This window comes from the organism of the source record quoted next, unplaced genomic scaffold (assembly GCF_019419815.1).
Source record: "Pyrus x bretschneideri cultivar Hongxiangsu unplaced genomic scaffold, Pyrus_bretschneideri_v1 Contig48, whole genome shotgun sequence".
Classification (NCBI taxonomy): domain Eukaryota; kingdom Viridiplantae; phylum Streptophyta; class Magnoliopsida; order Rosales; family Rosaceae; genus Pyrus; species Pyrus x bretschneideri.
The window spans coordinates 353,442-368,599 of record NW_025999785.1 but is presented as its reverse complement, the minus strand read 5'-3'; the positions used below and the strand labels follow the sequence as shown (position 1 = coordinate 368,599).

The following is a 15,158-nucleotide window of genomic DNA, read 5'->3' as shown; positions in this document are numbered from 1 at the left end:
AAAAAATATTGTGACATTTCATTTCTTACAGACTTTCCAAATCAACTGTTTTTTATATATTGCAACGGACGATTATAGAACCAGTTTTGAACATGCTCTATATTAGCTTTTCTTGTGATCATCCAAAAAAAAAAAAGTTTCATAAACGGATCTTTTTTTTTATACCGTGTTTCTTTATATGGTTTTTCCTAATGTTCTGATGATATATCATGAAGCTTTAGATCAATTGATCAAGCATTCTAAAACTATCATCCATTTTGACCAAACTACCAACACAAAGAAGTAATTAGAAAATCACGCCAACCTGAGCTTAGCCAAGTTAACAAGAGCAATGTTTTCTCTCGTTATACCCAATTTCGAATCTCCTTAGATTAATTTAGTATAGACTAATCGCTTGTATTAAAAAAATAGTAGTTAGAAAAACATAAAAGACCAAATCATAGAAACCATCTTCATGAAAAACAACAAACAAGGTATCAATTATTTCCACCCACATAATTTCAACATCAGTTAGTTATAAGGGAGATCAACATTAGAAGCTTAGAAAAATCAGTAATGAATAAAGAAGGAACAAAAACAGAAGAGGCTGAATCAAAATTTAGCCATTAAACTCCCAGTGTGCGGGATCCCACCGACTTCCAGAGCTTCACCCAATCTGCCATGGCATCACCTGCACGAACAAACATAGGATCTACCTTTCCCAACTGCTCCTTCACCGCCTTTGCCATGTCGACAACACAGTCTTCTGCTGTCACGGCTGATCGTGGTAACCTAACTGACTGAAAGAAAGGAACCACTTCCTCCATCAGCTTCACACCCTCCCACTCTTTCTTCAAGCTTTCAATGGCGTCGCCTCTTTCCTTTCTCCATACATAAGGAATCCCAGTTTTTACACCAATTCCCAGGTGATCGCATATGACCTTCACACACATTCCGGACCATATATCTTCCACTGTCTCCCACCTGATCTTTCCTTCTGCCGACAACCTCAAAGCTGGAAACAAAGCTGGTCCGACCACCTCACGGTCAAACGCAATGTTGATTCCACTTACAGGCATTAAGGATCTCACCGGAACAGTCATTACAGCATCCACATATCGAGAATTCCTCTGCTCTGGCTTGAGGGCCTGTGTTGGTGCATCATAGTCTGCCAAATTGAGCCACAGTCCACACGATAGTGCACATGTAACCCCACTCCTCAGACTAAATGGGTAACCACGAACAAAATCTGCTCCCTTCCGGTACGGATCATAGAGTGTGTTAAAAAAGAACGGGGTAGCTGGAGCTTTGAGATTGGCAATATGCTGTGCCACTAAATCTACTATATGACCATTGTTGTCCTTAGCCGGGACGCAGTCATCATCAATTGAGATAATATATTTTTTCCTTGAGACTAGATAACCAAAATATCTGCATGAGTAACCAGAGAAGAGAATGGAATGGGAAGAGCCCACCATCAGGTTTATGTCAGACTTGCTAAAGACATCCACGTTAAATCCTTCTGGAACATGCAGCTCCCCATCCATATCAGGGTCTTTGACAATAATCAGATGGAACGGGGAGAATATTGGTCTCCATTCATTCAAGAATGGTGTCAGGTCGGAGTTGATTGCGGCAATCACGATGTCAACCTCACTAGGGTTGATGCTTGAATCAGACATCTTCAAACAGGCGTTGTGAGAACAAACAACAAAACTTGCACGTGCTTTCTTTAATTAGTTGATCTCTGTCTTCAAAATGTTATATACTGTGCTCACACAATAACGCCCAATCTCAAAACTTTTCAGAACACCCTGCAAGAGATATTATTGAAGGTCAGAAGTGAAGCCCGCAAAAACGGTTCAAAGGTTACAGGAAAGGAAGGACACCGGAAATTTTCAAACAAAACTTACTGGTAGGAAGCACAGGGGTGAGGGTCTGCCGAATATTAAGTGACTGGATTAATGAAAGGACTTCATCCTTGCCAGTTGCTACAAACAGATTCAATACTTTCTCATTTAGCTTTCCAGCTCTCAAAGTTTTCTGCCATTAAACTGAATGTTACCATTCCCATATACCAAAAGCATAATCATACATGAAAACGAAAGCATAAGGAGCATATAGAGACCTCAGAAAGGCAAAATGACAAAGGTGTGCTTACAAAGTCAACAAATGTCTCAAACCCATACAGCAGCATAGAAGGCAAGAAGGAAAAAACGACTACAACATCAGACGATGAAAAAATGCTGTTCTGGTTTTCACTTATTAGATATTTGTCAAGCTCCGCTAAATTTGAAATTCCAATCCATGATTCTCATCAAGCACAACGTTTCACAATGAAACAAACACAGAAAAAACTTGCTGATCTTTCACAACGGGGAGAGGGATCGTTTTGGGGGCTGAGGACCGGGATGTTGTTATTTTCACTCTGCTAAATAGACAATGTCCAAGTGATCAATGAGAGCAATCTTTTACAACATATTGAAGGAAACACAAAAATCTTGATCATAGTCAGTCCACATTAGTCCCATGATTGATCATGTGGAGCCACACGATGAACAGATCGAACATAAACATTGCCAAAGTCATCACATTTAAATGATATACAGGTAGCACTCCAAGATTCAGGAAGCTAGACATCTTCAACATTACCAAGGTTAGACACATAAATAGCGAGAACGAAATCTTTGCAAGGAATAATTCAGGAAATGTTTGCAGGATGATAACATACATATGCTATTACGAAACAACCCCGAATTCCAAAAGACGTAGAAAACCCTAACATCCATCATGCATATCAGCAATTCATCCAACCCACATCGATTAACATCAAATTTCAAAAACTAAGACAAACCCAATTCGGATCTCACCAAATCAAGCCTTCCCATTGTAGACATCAAAATTTCGGTGAAATGAATGTTGACCAATAATTAAAATTTCAATGTTCACGTGTCACATAAATTTTACATGTAGCGTGTGCCTCAACGAAAAATCGAAATAAATTGGAAAAGTCATCAAATATGACACGTGTCAATACCTGGCAGAAATGATTTATTTCATCTGATTATTTAAATCCAAAAATCAAGTTTTGGAATTCTATAAATAGGAGGCCAAAGGCATTCATTTGGGGAGAAGAGGGAGAAGAAAGGAAGGAGAAGGGAGAAAAAAAAAAAAGAAGGAAGGAGAAGGAGAAAAGAAAAGAAGAAAAGAAGGAAGGAAGAAAGAAAGAAGCCTTGAAACTCTAAAGCTCTCAAGCAAATCCCGAAGGATCAAGAAAGCAATCTTCGTTCTTCGTAAAATCCACCTTCAAGATCAAGCCCCGACGGCCCTTGAAGAACTTCCACCAACTCAAGATCAAGCCCCGACGGCCCTTGAGGAAAGTGTTCATCATCCACACATCCGTTCATCCTTCAAGATTAAGCCCAGAAGCCCTTGAAGATCCGTTCATCCTAAGATCAAGCCCCAACGGCCCCTTTGGATCAACAAATCCACACATCCGTTCATCGTTCATCATCCATCAACCTTCAAGATCAAGCCCCAACGGCCCTTGAAGATTCATTCATCATCCGTTCATCCTTCAAGATTAAGCCCAGAAGCCCTTGAAGATCCGTTCATCCTAAGATCAAGCCCCAACGGCCCCTTTGGATCAACAAATCCACACATCCGTTCATCGTTCATCATCCATCAACCTTCAAGATCAAGCCCCAACGGCCCTTGAAGATTCATTCATCATCCGTTCATCCTTCAAGATCAAGCCCCGACGGCCCTTGAGGAAAGTGTTCAACAAATCCACACATCCGTTCATCGTTCATCATCCATCCTCCTTCAAGATTAAGCCCCAACGGCCCTTGAAGAACTCCCACCAACTCAAGATCAAGCCCCGACGGCCCCTTGAAGAAAGTGTTCATCATTCATCAACTGTTCATCCTTAGATCAAGCCCCGACGGCCCTTTGGATCAACAATTCATCCACAAACGTACACCCTTCGAAGATAGAATCAGAGGACCAAATTACAAAGAGATTGTAACCCCAAAATCATTAATACAAAATATATATTTTGTACACGTATTCTTGTCTCTCTGGTTTCAGGAAAAATTCGTGTTTACAAATTTGGCACGCCCAGTGGGACAATCTCTACCTCTCATCTCTATCCTCAAATCATCAAAAACGCAAATGGCATCAAGAAAGGATCAAGCTGTTCCTGCAATCAAAGCAAAGAACAAGAACATCATCGCCGCAAGTGGTGATATTTCGGGCATCATAACCCGAAGTAAGGCAAGAGATCTTTTTGCCGCGGCTTCCGCCCCTGCATTAACTCTGTCAAAGGAACAAGAGCACCTGAGGTACGAGCCTGTGATCACCCTAGCCTCGCTAAGGGCATCAAAAGGGGAGAGCCCAAGGAAATACTCAGAGTCCCTACTCTCCGACGCTGATTCAAGCGGCAGTACAACCATGCAAGTCATGACTACTGGAGCAACTTCAATCGAGGAGCAGCTAGCTCAGATGAATGAAGCAATTGCAAAGCTCACACGGACTGTGGAAGAGAAGGACTTGCAGATTGCCGCACTCGTCAACCAACTAGATGCGCAGCTCGACGTGAAAGTCGACCCAATTGTTGGCCTATTAAAGAAAGAAGGCGACGAAGAAGAGGAGCCTCCAGCAGAGAAAGTCGAAGAGAAGCTGAAACTAGACCAAGCAACGGCGTCCATGGGATCTCTCTCTATCCAGCAACTACAGGAGATGATTGCAAGCACTATCAAGACACAGTACGAAGGAAGCTCGCATGACTCCGTACTGTACTCAAAGCCTTACTCCAAGAAGATTGATGCTTTGAAGATGCCAAGGGGTTATCAGCCCCCAAAATTCATGCAGTTCGATGGAAAAGGCAACCCGAAGCAACATGTCGCCCATTTCATTGAAACTTGCAACAATGCTGGGACAGAGGGAGACTACCTCGTCAAACAGTTCGTGCGTTCGCTGAAAAGTAACGCTTTTGACTGGTACACTGACCTCGAACCTGAGTCTATCAACAGTTGGGACCAGCTAGAAAGGGAATTCCTCAACCGTTTCTACAGCACTCGTCGTACTGTAAGCATGTTAGAGCTGACCAGCACGAAACAGTGGAAAGATGAACCTGTCGTCAACTACATAAATAGATGGCGTTCTCTAAGTCTGGATTGCAAAGATCGGCTTTCTGAAACCTCTGCCATTGAGATGTGCGTTCAAGGCATGCAGTGGGGACTACACTACATCCTTCAAGGCATCAAACCACGAACATTTGAGGAGTTAGCCACCCGCGCCCATGACATGGAGTTAAGCATCAACCGTCATGGGAAGAAAGAACAGATCGCCGACTACAAGAATGACAAAGTTTTGGGGCCAAAGGTGGATAAGGCTACGTGGAAACCCACCAAGGAAGCAATGACGGTCAACACAACTCCAGTCAAAATCCCTACACGAAGCAAGGCGATTCAAACCGAAGCTTTTCGTGATCAAGAGACACGTAGACGCACTTTGAAGGAGCTTGAGGAGAAGACTTATCCATTCCCCGACTCTGACGTGGTTGCCATGTTGAAAGACTTGCTTGACAAAAAGGTGATCAACCTCCCTGACTGCAAACGGCCAGAAGAGATGAACCGTACTGACAGTCCAAGGTACTGCAAATTCCACCGCTTCATTAGTCATCCGACGGAAAAGTGCTTTGTGCTAAAAGATCTCATCATGAAGTTGGCTCAGAAAGGGATCATCGAGCTAGATCTTAATGATGTGGTGAAGTCAAACTATACCACCGTCACTTCTGGCTCTTTGAACTCAAAATCTTCACCTCAACCGCTGGGGGCATGCTCCAAAACCATGTCAGTCAAGTCAAGTGAAGTTGAAGGATGGACTTATGTCACTCCAAAGAAAATGCACAAGAAACATGGGTCTCCTCCACAAGTTCACCAATCGGAAAGGGGGCAAAGCAACTACCGTCAACCTTCAAAGCTACATGAAAGTGTGGAGGATGACGAAGTTATGACACAAAGATCGTCCGTTGCCATCACGATGCGCGATTTCTTCCCCAAAGACTTCTTCAATCACTCAGTCAAGACTCCTTGCTATGAAGATTGCAAGGAATGCCCCTCTAAGATTGTTTGACAAATTTAAGAAGCTCCTCGTTCGCACGAGCCTAAAAGGTGACAACCAAAGCTCCTCGTTCGCACGAGCTTAAAAGGTGACAACCAAAGCTCCTTGTCCGCACGAGCATAAAAGGCGACAGCAAACGCTCCTGGCCCGCAAGAGCATAAACTGTGTACGGCAAAATCATCATCAAAATCATCATCAAAATCATCATCAAAACCATCACTCATTTGAACTACGTTATGACTTGATCTCTTCTTTGGAAGAGTACGTAGGCAACTTGAAACTTCAAAACTTCAAGTACAGTCACATCAAAATAAATAAATAAATGTTTCATTAAAGAAAGTCAATTTTATTATCAAAAAAAAAAAAAAAAAAAAAAAAAAAAAACGTTTGAACTATGTTTCGACTTGATCTCTTCGTTGGAAGGGTACGTAGGTAGCTCGAACGTTTAATTTTGAGTTCAGTCACATCAAAATGAGGTTGTAGTAAAAGTGATTAATGAAAGTCAATATTATTGCGTTCTTTGTACAAAAAATTACATGTTGTTGGTTTCAAAAAAAAAAAAAAAAAAAAAGAAATACATATGTTACTATGTATTAGGAAAAAAAATATATATATATATTCTCTACTTTAAAAAAAAAAAAAAAAAAAAAAAAAAAAAAAACAGTAAAAACATATATATATATATATATATATATATATATATGTAAATGTTTTACTTCTCGGCCCAAACAACTGGGATGGCCTCTTGGACCCTTTAGACCCAATCAATAACACTCTGCAAGTAGAAGTAGAAACACCTCTGTTTCCAATTTCCCCATTTCGGTATTTGGCATTTGCTTTCCCAGAATTCCGAAGCCAGGGAATCCATGGATCCAAACAGGGTAGAAGCCGAGCGATTGCTCGGAATCGCCGAGAAGCTTCTACACAACCGGGATCTGAGCTGCTTGCCGTTTTGGGAGGTTCGGTCAGACGACATGGCCGACGTGGCGGAGAAGCTCGAGCAGCTCGAAATGGTCATGAAGTCGGCTCAGGAAGATGGGATTTCTCAGCTCTCTGACACCGTCCACTACAACCCATCGGAATCGATCTCGGCACCACATACTCATGCGTCGGTGTTTGGCAACACGACCGTGTAGAGATCATCGCCAACGACCAGGGTAACAGAACCACCCCGTCGCACGTTGCTTTCACTGATACCGAGCGGTTGATCGGAGATGCCGCTAAGAATCAGGTCGCCATGAACCCCATCAACGCCGTCTTCGATGCTAAGAGGTTGATTGGTCGTAGAATTTCTGATGCCTCTGTCCAGAGCGACATGAAGTTGTGGCCGTTCAAGGTTACCTCCGGCCCTGGTGACAAGCCCATGATCGGAGTCTCCTACAAGGGAGAAGACAAGCTCTTTGCCGCCGAGGAAATCTCGTCTATGGTTCTCATCAAGATGCGTGAGATCGCCGAGGCCTACCTTGGCAGCACCATCAAGAACGCTGTTGTCACAGTCCCTGCCTACTTTAATGATTCCCAACCTCCACCACAAAACACCACTTTTTCCGGTTAAGCTCGCCGGAGAATCCTACCACTTCTGTCTTCTTCCTCTTCTCCTTCACTCCCACTCCTTCTGGCTACCCTTCCATTTTACCAGACAAACTCCTCTGAGCTCTCTCAGCTGCGCCCGCACCCACCAGGCCAGCTTCCCCGTCGCCTGCCTTCTCTCTCGACCCTTCACTGCCACCAGCAATCCCGGGTCCGATCTCGACCGGAGAAACCGCCGCCGCCATGGCGGCTGCTTCCATTGTCTTCCACCTCGCCTCCTCCTCCAACACGAGGACATCCTTATCCCCGTACCCAAACACCCGCCTTTATCTTCACCATGATGCAACAACCATCAGGAGGAGTGCACCCACAACAGGTTCCGTCGGATCCGCAGCAGTGGATGATGATGCCGCCTGCGAGCAAACAGGTGGTGGCCAATCTCCCGGTGGTCACGGTCACGGAGGAAGTGTTGAAGAAGCTCGGAGAAGACGACGGACATGGTTAAAGAGGAAAGAGAAATGGCAGGGGGAGTTGGGTGTCTTGAGAAATTCCCCTCGATTTCATCCTTGCCGTCTCTACCGCAACGGATGTGCTTGAAAGGTAGGAGATGGACGCATACTGCGGTGATAGCTGCCATTGGGGTGAATAAGCAGAGAACGCAGAGAGGCTTCAGTGGTGGAGGAGCAAATGGAGCTCAAACTCCAACAGTAGCTTGTTCGCTGCCCGTCAACGCCTCCACCGATTGCAGCAGCAACCATCCTTGCCGTCTTTGCCGATGTCAACTCCTCCCGCGGAGTGTTCCTTCTTCATCTCCACTAATGGAGACATTTGCAGCACTACAAAAAAAAAAAAAAAAAAAAAAAAAAAAAAAAAAAACACAACTGAGATCTCACCCAAAACGCAGCGACAAATCCACCAAGCCCCCAACCGTCTCCGTCTTCGTTGAGCTCTTCGTCCATGCTCTCCATTCTGCCCATCTAGCCCAGTAAGATCTTCATGTTGCAGTATGGGCAGTTTGTCTCTCTCTAAGGATGAGTAGCGTGGCCTTCTCTCTTTGATCATTAACCTCCTCATGCTGCCAACAAACCTCGAGCTCGTCACCCTGGCCACCATGATCAAAATCGGCGAAGAAGTTTCATTGACCGCTGTCAAACGACTAGCCGGTCTTCAAACTCGACGCCTTACACTCTGCCTCAAGATCTGGCTGCTTCTGCACCTCCACCATGGCTGCTGCCTTTGAATGAGATCAACAAAATCAAAGTTTGTCAACTCACATTCAAAGATCTCATCCGTCTGCTTGCTTCTGCTGCTGCCTTTGAATGAGATCAACAAAATCAAAGTTTGTCAACTCACACCCAAAGATCTCCTCCGTCTTCTCTCGGACTCGCCTGGGTTTTCACCCACGAACTCAGCCTTGCAGATGGCCATATAAAGAAAAAAAATAATAATAAAAAAAAAATGGTAATCATGATGCTGGGAAGCATCTTTCAAAAAAAAAAAAAAAAAAAAAAATAGCAATCATGATGTTTCTGGAACCATGTGAAAAAAATGTATATATAATAAAAAGAAAGAAAAAAAAAAAAAAAAAAAAAAAAAAAAAACAATGATGATGCTTCTGGCACCATCTGAAATATATATATATATATATATATATATATATATAAATGGTGGATCAGCGCCACCGAAAGCAAAGGAAAGAATAAAAAATGATGATGGACGGTGTTGTACATGTTTTCTCTGTATTTAGCACAATACACTAAATAAAACAAAGCATGTTCATTGATTTTCGAGAAATTACAATTGTGTACAAAAAAACAAAAAAAAAAAAAAAAAAAAAAAAAAAAAAAAAAAAAAAAAAAAAAAAAAAAAAAAACAAAGCATGTTCATTGATTTTCGAGAAATTACAATTGTGTACAAAAAAAAAAAAAAAAAAAAAAAAAAAAAAAAAAAAAAAAAAAAAGGGTTGAAGCTTTCACAAAGGATGTGTACGTGAAGCCCCACTACTTGGCCAAACTCCAAGAGCCGGAGGCACCGAAGATAGATCATTCGAGGCCCCAATACTTGGTGGAACGCTTGATGACGCCGGAAAAATGTGCCTCTGGAAGAAAGACGCAAGCCTTTGACGGTCACTTTGAATGCGACCTTGAGATTCTTGCATTTCATCAAGCTTCCTCTTCATGCCCGACGAATAGTTATTTGCAAGCACATGCAAACTTCTATTCTCGTACTTAAGCTGTTTAATCTCCTGCTTAAGATCTTCCACCTCTGCCATCAATGATTCCACCTGACGGGACCGAGCAAGCAGGCGTTGGCCCATGTTGGACACAGAGCCCGCACACTGAACACTAAGAGCGAGGGACTCTTGAACGGCCAACTCATCGGACCGTCCCGACAGCAGCCTACTATCTTTTGGAGTAAGGAGGTTCCTAGCTACTATTGTAGCTGTTGTGGCGTCCTGCATCACGGAGTCTTCACCTGTAAGAGGACCGTTAGAAGATAAGAAAGAAGGACACCATACATTACCTTGAAGCGGCGCAACCGGATCACTGCTAAGACTCAATTCTAAGCTAAGGTTCGATGGGTTAGCCATTTTTCAAAGGTGTTAAAAGAGATGGGTGGATGAAGTTAAAACTCAAAAGGCCGGAGATGATTTTCAGGAATGAGCAACCTTCGAAGTGTGCATGTTAGAGGTGATCAATACCTCTATAAAAACGAAGAGGCGCTTGCTCAGAAATCGAAGGGCCGCTTGTTCAAAAGTGAAGAGACACCGCTCTGCAAATCTCAAAAGCTGGATTTTTCGGCGTAAGTTAGGCGACGCTTTCTCGGCTTTCCAGAAAACGCGTTCAACTTTGTCAAAAGATCTCCGACAAAGTTGAAAACACGTGGAGGCTGGCGACGCTTTCGCGGCTTTTCAGAGCACGGGTGCCACTTTGTCAAAAGATCACGTGGAGGTCATCATCACAGCTACACATCTTTAGCTGACAAGCGCAAAGTTCGGCGACGCTTTCTCTGCTTTTCAGAAAACGCGTGCCACTTTGTCAAAAGAGACGCTCGTTCAGAAATCGAAGAGGCGTCGTTCAGAAATCAAAGAGGCGTATTCAAAGATCGAAGAGTCGTCACTATTTCAAAAAGCCGAATTTGCGGGATCAAAACGTTTGTCGACAAGGGTAAAAGAACAGTACCACCACTGGCTATTGGGAAAATCCCTATATATGTCGACCTTCATCTTTTATGGCAAGGCAGACCTGCGGAAAAAAAAAAATGTCCAACTCTTCCTCACCTCCGAGAGTACACTCCCAGCAAAACATCTCAAAATACTCAATTTTTTCCTCTTCCCCAAAGATGATACCAGATGCCTGGAGTACAAATGACCCAGGAGGAAACGGTAGATGGAAGCATGTGCTGATTCATTCACCGCTTCTTCAAAAGCAAAAGTATCTCATATCATCAAGGGCGAAAGCAAAGGTATCTCATATCATGCTTTTTCCCTGTCCTTTTCTTTGTCCTTGCTCTTACATGCAGGAGAAGGGGAAATAGAGTTATCAGTCGGAACCTGAAATCAAACTTCCGACCTGGAACTGATTGCCTGGAACCTTTGCCTGGTTGCTTACCTTGCATTGCTCTCGAGTACTCATCGTCGCGGAGAAGTAATGTTTTGAAGCACCATTTAAATGCAAAGGTTGCATTCCATTCCTGCATCAGAGGACAAATACTACACGAGAAGATGCCAAACCTGCATAAGGAAATACCACTTCTGCAAAGGGAGCAAGTAAGACAAATGAAAATGATACATCAAAGCATGTGGAGACAAGCACAACAAATATATGTGCTGATTCATTCGCTGCTTCTTCAAAAGCAAAGGTATCTTATATCATGCTTTCTCCATGTCCTTTCCTTTGTCCTTGTTATTACTCGCATGACAAAGTGAAAAGAGCAATCAGACGGCACTTGGAGTCAGTCTTCCGATCTACCCTCTTCAATACGAATTGGGGAAAGATTGAACAAAGAAACAGGTCATCACTTCCACCTCCTGCTTGCCTGCCATGTGTCTGAATCCTGCTACCCAATTCAAGAGTAGCACAAAGGAAAATCAACGGTAGGGGGAGACCAAAAGAATCCTCCAGCCCAGTTCAAGATCAAGCCTCGATGGCCCTTGAAGAAATCACAAGTCCGATTCAAAATCAAGTGTTCACCACCCTTGAATCAAATTCAACTCCAGATAAAAGGAGTAAGTTCAGACCTTCGGAGGAGACCAAAAGAATCCTCCAGCCCAGTTCAAGATTAAGCCTGTGGAAAATCAACGATTGGAGGAAACCAGAAAATCTTCCAGTCAAGCTCAAGATCAAGCCTCGATGGCCCTTGAAGAAATTTTCAGACCAACTCAAGATCAAGCCCCAACGGCCCTTGGGTTGACATCTACATTAAGGGACTTCAAAACGCATCTTCCACACGTGACAAGCACATGTCTACGACGCGCCTTGAAGTGGGGGCATTTGTAGACATCAAAATTTCGGTGAAATGAATGTTGACCAATAATTAAAATTTCAATGTTCACGTGTCACATAAATTTTACATGTAGCGTGTGCCTCAACGAAAAATCGAAATAAATTGGAAAAGTCATCAAATATGACACGTGTCAATACCTGGCAGAAATGATTTATTTCATCTGATTATTTAAATCCAAAAATCAAGTTTTGGAATTCTATAAATAGGAGGCCAAAGGCATTCATTTGGGGAGAAGAGGGAGAAGAAAGGAAGGAGAAGGGAGAAAAAAAAAAAAGAAGGAAGGAGAAGGAGAAAAGAAAAGAAGAAAAGAAGGAAGGAAGAAAGAAAGAAGCCTTGAAACTCTAAAGCTCTCAAGCAAATCCCGAAGGATCAAGAAAGCAATCTTCGTTCTTCGTAAAATCCACCTTCAAGATCAAGCCCCGACGGCCCTTGAAGAACTTCCACCAACTCAAGATCAAGCCCCGACGGCCCTTGAGGAAAGTGTTCATCATCCACACATCCGTTCATCCTTCAAGATTAAGCCCAGAAGCCCTTGAAGATCCGTTCATCCTAAGATCAAGCCCCAACGGCCCCTTTGGATCAACAAATCCACACATCCGTTCATCGTTCATCATCCATCAACCTTCAAGATCAAGCCCCAACGGCCCTTGAAGATTCATTCATCATCCGTTCATCCTTCAAGATTAAGCCCAGAAGCCCTTGAAGATCCGTTCATCCTAAGATCAAGCCCCAACGGCCCCTTTGGATCAACAAATCCACACATCCGTTCATCGTTCATCATCCATCAACCTTCAAGATCAAGCCCCAACGGCCCTTGAAGATTCATTCATCATCCGTTCATCCTTCAAGATCAAGCCCCGACGGCCCTTGAGGAAAGTGTTCAACAAATCCACACATCCGTTCATCGTTCATCATCCATCCTCCTTCAAGATTAAGCCCCAACGGCCCTTGAAGAACTCCCACCAACTCAAGATCAAGCCCCGACGGCCCCTTGAAGAAAGTGTTCATCATTCATCAACTGTTCATCCTTAGATCAAGCCCCGACGGCCCTTTGGATCAACAATTCATCCACAAACGTACACCCTTCGAAGATAGAATCAGAGGACCAAATTACAAAGAGATTGTAACCCCAAAATCATTAATACAAAATATATATTTTGTACACGTATTCTTGTCTCTCTGGTTTCAGGAAAAATTCGTGTTTACACCCATGTCCCCAAAAACAAAAAGCAATCCATTTGAGACCCCAAAGGAAGTTACTTTCGCGGTAAAATCAAGAACAAGAAGACCAAATTACCAATTGGTCATGTAAAGCTGAAAAGATGAAGGAAGAAATAGAGGAAGAGAGAGAGTACCTGAAAGAGATCGAGGAGGATGTGGTCAGGGAGAGGAGAGAGATCGGATATGCTGGGGAGGTTGAGGAGAGCTGAGTCAATGGTGAGAGACAGCAGAGAAGGCGGAGTTCTCATTCACTCATTCGTATGAACATATTTGTGCATAGAAAATTGGAAATCACACACTCTCTCTATATCTTTTTCTCTCTCTAGAAAATTAATAGCAGAGAAGAAATGGTCCAACGTGATTTGTCCGGGATTGCAGAGACTGCAGGGAAGATGGAGAGAAGGAAGAGGACTTCTTAGATTTCGAGATTTCGGACTGTGGCTATCTCCGTCTCTCATGGCCACCTGCGATTTTGTGTGTGCTCGTCACTTGTGTTCGCTCGAGTAACCGACACATTTAATTTAAGCTTTGGATATTCTAGATGAAGTTTTATTTTCGCCGTTTAATAAGAGCATCTTCACAAAATATAAAATTTAAATTTGATGGCTGATTTGTCAGTTTGATATATTGTCATATTGTTAAAATTTATTGCTTCATTTATGTTTTTTTTTTAAACAAAAATAATAAAAGTTAGGTTGTTATTGGTTTAAAAATAATAAAAGAATACTTAAATACGCTAACATTTAAGGTAAGACAGGTGAAATGTCTTTGAAAATAGAAAAAATCAAATTTAAAGGCAGCTTCAAATTTGACATATCTTTATTCATGTTAGCTTAGCCTTCTTTTTCATGTCATATTTGACATCTCGATTGAAGTAAATGATATATTATTTGTTCCGTTATATGTCTACGTGATATTTTTTACATCTCATTTGGAGATGGTCAGTACTTTTAAACCATTGCAAGTATTTTCAGAAAAAATATTTTTGGGTTCTACACACATTTGAAGCAATTCCTCTAGTGCTTCTTACTGGAAACACTTCAAGTGTTTTTCCATGATTAACTTGTAATTTTACAAAAAATTGGTTTTAAAAATATTTCCTTAAAATCACTCGTAGTGGTTTAAAAACACTTATCGAACGAGCCGTTTAGCCTAATATCTTAGTAAATAAGAACGGATTTATAATGTTGCGTTTTATCTATGCGTCTTTGAAAATCTTTCCTTTTTAAAAATTTGGTAATGATTTAGATTCCTTCCCTCCCTCCCCTTCTTAATAAATTTTTTTTTTTTTATGCAACGATTTTTTGTCAACTCCCACTATATATTTATTGGTTGCAAAACCAATGAAGTTCTACTTAACGTAAGTATTTTTGTCAAGAAAATTGAGTATAATTCCAATTTTGTAGAAACTAGATTTTTACGGTGCGACATTTGAGTTTCATAGGTGATTTCAATTGCTGAGTTCAATTTGATACTTGATAAGATAAATGATCAACTCTTTGAGGGAGAAAACAACACGGTTAATTATGTAACTATTGTTTGATTTTTACAATAAACAATGTATCTAATAGTTTACTCTTACAAGAAATAAAGTGCATATTAATTAATTTTAACAGAAATAATGTACCTTATGTTTATTTTTTACAGAGCTAATGTATCCACTTGTAATAAAGGACCTTTAGATTTAGGCTCTTATAACTCTAAAAAGAAAAGCAATTTTGTTACTTCCTTTTGGTAATTAATTTTCGTACTTCCTTTTGTTCTTCTAACCTCTTCTGCTTAATTATATTTTCCAA

The 15,158-nt window shown here is 41.9% G+C and overlaps 2 protein-coding genes across 2 annotated transcripts; one reads left to right on the top strand and one right to left on the bottom strand.

Moving 5' to 3' along the window:
* Positions 1 to 455: 455 nt before the first annotated feature.
* Positions 456 to 13,870, bottom strand: LOC103938536 (probable UDP-arabinopyranose mutase 5). Its single transcript, XM_009348553.3, has 3 exons — positions 13,497 to 13,870; positions 1,893 to 2,022; positions 456 to 1,793 (listed from the first exon to the last, which is right to left on the bottom strand). The coding sequence occupies exon 3, from the start codon at positions 1,659 to 1,661 to the stop codon at positions 606 to 608; it is 1,056 nt and encodes a 351-aa protein (XP_009346828.2). The 5' UTR covers positions 1,662 to 1,793; positions 1,893 to 2,022; positions 13,497 to 13,870; the 3' UTR covers positions 456 to 605.
* On the top strand, positions 6,972 to 7,660 carry LOC125469984 (heat shock 70 kDa protein 18-like). The gene is made up of 2 exons (XM_048568292.1): positions 6,972 to 7,118; positions 7,181 to 7,660. Exons 1-2 carry the CDS (start codon positions 6,972 to 6,974, stop codon positions 7,658 to 7,660), a joined length of 627 nt encoding a protein of 208 aa, XP_048424249.1.
* Positions 13,871 to 15,158: the final 1,288 nt, after the last annotated feature.